The sequence below is a fragment of the Phanerochaete carnosa genome (genome assembly GCF_000300595.1).
Source record: "Phanerochaete carnosa HHB-10118-sp unplaced genomic scaffold PHACAscaffold_145, whole genome shotgun sequence".
Lineage (NCBI taxonomy): Eukaryota > Fungi > Basidiomycota > Agaricomycetes > Polyporales > Phanerochaetaceae > Phanerochaete > Phanerochaete carnosa.
In genome coordinates this window covers 1-3,501 of record NW_006767772.1, presented here as the reverse complement: position 1 = coordinate 3,501, position 3,501 = coordinate 1, and the positions used below count along the sequence as shown (strand labels likewise).

Below are 3,501 nucleotides of genomic sequence, written 5' to 3'. Positions count from 1 at the left end.
AGTGTACACGGGCGCCGAGGTGTTGGGCATCGGGAGAGGCTCGCCACCGTTGTCGTTGATGTTGGCGGGCAGCTCAGCCATGATGTTGAAGCCCCCGGTGGGGCAGATAGAGCCGCCGGTGAGGTTAGAACTCGCACGACGCTCGAGGCCCCACAAGCCGGTGGCGGGGAACGCCTTGACGAGCGCGAGAAGAGAGAGCGCGGTGAGCGACTTCGTGAAAGTGTACATGGCTGAGTCCGCTGTGGAGATGCTCAGAGCTCTGAGGGATGTCGGCGACCCCGTCGTGCTGTTTTATACTCCACAGATGGGCCTAGAGTGTCAAATCAGCCCTGTGCAGCTTTGCAGCTCATTAAACAAACATACAGGACACTTGCACATTGGAGCCATACGGCCAGGGCGGCGCGGTGGGGACAAGTAGGCTGAAAGACGAAATCGAAGGCGTTGCGTGTAAAAATACACAAGAGCTGTGTCAAGGCGTACCTTCCGAGACATATCTTGTTGGATCGCACCCCGTTATTAGCGAAGCATGATTGACGTGCGCCCTGGCTAATACTGTTAATCCTATACTCGCATAATGGAAGAAGTCGAAGGACAGAAGAACGGAATCGGGCTGGCCTACAACGCCCTGGTATCAGGCGGCATGCTGTTCCACTCAAATACACCGTCAGAGTCGCTTGACTCGTCACGAGCTTTCTGTGGTTCCTGCGAAGAGGTTGAGCTATGCGACCTCCCTGGCATGGACTGGCAGAACGTGTCCTCCGTGGAAAAGGTGATCAGTGTGATCCCTGATTGCTCCCGAACGCTGCACACAACGGCAGGCGCAGTGTCTGGCCGGCAGCGTACGGCGCCAGAAGTTCTCAAACCGTCAGATTGTCGGCCCTAACGGGTCTTCCAACGCTGATTGTTTCTCGGGGTCGCGTCGGTACTGCTCGCCGGTCGGACGAGGAACGGAGAACAGAACATCCGCTGGTAAGGCGGGCACAGCCGCATACGCCGTGCTGCTAAAGCGGGGCTTGTATCGGAACCTGCAACATACGGCAATTTTACAACTGCGATGGGTTAGGAAGAGACGGGAGGTTGGCGTCATGGTGGTCGCCAAGTCGAAGGAGCACTAGTACTAGCATTAGTAATTAATATAGGCGCTTACGATGAAATGAACTTTCCGAAGCAAATCTCGTACTGCAGACAGAGTTTCGCCACCACATTACTATCCATTTCGATCTATCAAAGGAGCATGCTTGTATAACGTGTGGCAGAATGTGCGGATTCTCTTATTGTTTCTCACCAAAACCGCATTCGTACATAGGCTTCGGCGTACACTGGGACGAAACACTATTTCACGGACAAAGAGTGGCACAACTACTCACGGAAGGAGCTGCTTAAAATTTAAGCCATGCTCTACGGCCCTAATTTGTGCTACTAGGTTCCCTGCCCGGACCTCGGCCAAGAGTCGTTCTATTACCACGTAGATGCCCTGTCTCACCATCGAGCTTTATGCTGGCGTCCACGCGCCGCTAGATTTTGGGCCGGTGCTGAGACCTTCTGACGTAGAGGAGTGAATAGTGGACTCGAGTCTCATCTGCCGAGCATCGATGACTCGATAGCCTATCCGCGGAGATGCGGCGGTTAGACTTAGGAACTATGAGACTGATCAGCTTGTTTCTGCGCATGTATAGTTGAGCGAATGACATGGTTCGAGTAGAGGACGTGCCCGTGGAAACTTGTGATGTCGTTATATATACAAGATCGCGACGTGTCGTCGTATTTGAATGGCTGATGCATCTCCGTAATTACATTCGTACAATCCATATGCAGCATCGACTCTGACTAGAATATGGAGAGGTTACCATTCAATGATCCGTACTCTGTTCTCGGTTACGTCTGGGGGACAATCATCAGAGTGCTCTTCCTCTTCCTCCTCCTCTTCCCCCTCCTCCTCTTCCTCCTCTTCGGCTGCTTCGTCAGGAGCATGCAGCGCCTCCTTCAGCTTCTCTAAGGTGATAGTCCCATTCAACGTCTCTCTGTCCATCCTAACGAGCTCCTTACGAGATAGCAGTCGATGCCTCTTGATAACCTGATGAGCGTCCCGCAGGACATCACACCATCGCGCGAACCACGGGATGAGGGTCCTAAAACGGGGAGGGATCAATTTTTCGGCACGAGACGAGTCGTGAATAACCGAGATCTTCACGTCCGCGATGGTGCTGAGTTCGCCGGTCTCCCAGTCGGACAGGAAGCTCACGATCTTGCTCTCGAGCTCCGTCCCGGAGGCGTCAGGGTCCGTCGTCAGCATGCACCACAGCGCGACCCACAGAAGAGACTCCCAGTCGTGTCGCAGGCGGTGAGCGATTTGGAGCTCGATACGGCCGGGCTTGGCTACGGTTAGGGGAATATCCATGTCCTGCAGTATTTCGATGGCCATGAACGGTAGTGTGCCGGTGCGGTGCTTAGAGGACGCCGGGTGGAGCCGTGTGCCGTTGTCTTGGACGAAGGTCGCGAGATCGAAGTCGTTGAGGATGAAGAATGGTTTGTCGTTGCGCATCTCGATCATAATGTTGTTCGGGCTCACGTCGCGATGAACGATTTTGGCTTTGTGACGCAGGTCATGGAGGCCTGCGCGGCACGGTCAGCCACCAGGCAGCGAAAGCGGATCAGTTTGCTTACATTCCATCATCTGGTCGACCATGAGCCGGATATACTCGGGAGCGTCAGATGACTCCGCAAGAAACTGTTGCACTGGAATATACTGTGTGTAGACTATCGCTCGCAGGATTCGATCTTCGAAAATTTCGTTGTGGCCCGGATCCCTCTTGAGGAATACGCTGCGGATGCCGTCAGACAGAGACCAGAGATCTATCGAGGAGTGAAGCTCCGGCAAGTGATCCACACCGGCTTCCAACGCGGCGTTGAGGAAGTCTTGTTCGGGCTTCCTGCCCTTCGCCTGCTGCGACAGCTTCACAATCACCGCCCTGCCCTTCTTCCGTCCAACTGCAACACTCGTCGTCGCAGTGTACACAGTCGTGTGGCGGCCTACCAAGGCATACTGGCAGAACAGAGGCTTGTCGAGCGTCACCACCATCTGCGGCTGCCGTGCCCTGCGCTTGTTGGGCAGCGGCATCTTGATCGTATACCCAGTGAGGTTGGCGGGAGGGAAGCTCGCCGGATACTTGGATCCCTTGGGAGGAGTGACGCCTTGCATGACACCCAGCCGCGTCGCGTCGCAACAGGCGATGGCAACCACGATGGCCGCTACCTCTTCGAACTGGTCCACCAGGGACAGTGACTGCGAGTCGTCGGTCCTGACGATGCCGAAAGAGTCATAGAACCAGAAGGAGATCTTGTCGCTCTTGAACATCGAGCCGATGCTGTGTATACGAGTACCGTTGGTGGAAGACATGACTTCGAGCGCATAGCTCGCGGCCTGGTAGTGTGCGTCTGTGGCGACGGATTTCCCGGCACCGGGGGACTGTCCCGAGCTCGGGTCAAGTTTTGGCTCTTGCG

General features: G+C 55.2%; 3 protein-coding genes across 3 annotated transcripts in view; 1 reads left to right on the top strand and 2 right to left on the bottom strand.

Moving 5' to 3' along the window:
- Positions 1 to 313, bottom strand: part of PHACADRAFT_265932 (uncharacterized protein) — an 885-nt gene extending 572 nt beyond the window's left edge. Inside the window, exon 1 of the mRNA XM_007402410.1 lies at positions 8 to 313. Within this exon, the coding sequence (XP_007402472.1) occupies positions 8 to 228 (221 nt within the window). The 5' untranslated portion in view covers positions 229 to 313. The remainder of the gene's footprint in view (positions 1 to 7) is intronic.
- Positions 314 to 344: 31 nt separating this feature from the next.
- PHACADRAFT_265931 (uncharacterized protein) lies at positions 345 to 1,141 on the top strand. Its single transcript, XM_007402409.1, has one exon. It carries the CDS (start codon positions 575 to 577, stop codon positions 881 to 883), a length of 309 nt encoding a protein of 102 aa, XP_007402471.1. The 5' UTR covers positions 345 to 574; the 3' UTR covers positions 884 to 1,141.
- Positions 1,142 to 1,843: 702 nt separating this feature from the next.
- Positions 1,844 to 3,397, bottom strand: PHACADRAFT_202165 (uncharacterized protein; the record flags this gene model as incomplete). Its single annotated transcript, XM_007402408.1, has 2 exons — positions 1,844 to 2,613; positions 2,665 to 3,397. The coding sequence occupies 2 exons, from the start codon at positions 3,395 to 3,397 to the stop codon at positions 1,844 to 1,846; spliced, it is 1,503 nt and encodes a 500-aa protein (XP_007402470.1).
- Between the last annotated feature and the right edge of the window lie 104 nt (positions 3,398 to 3,501).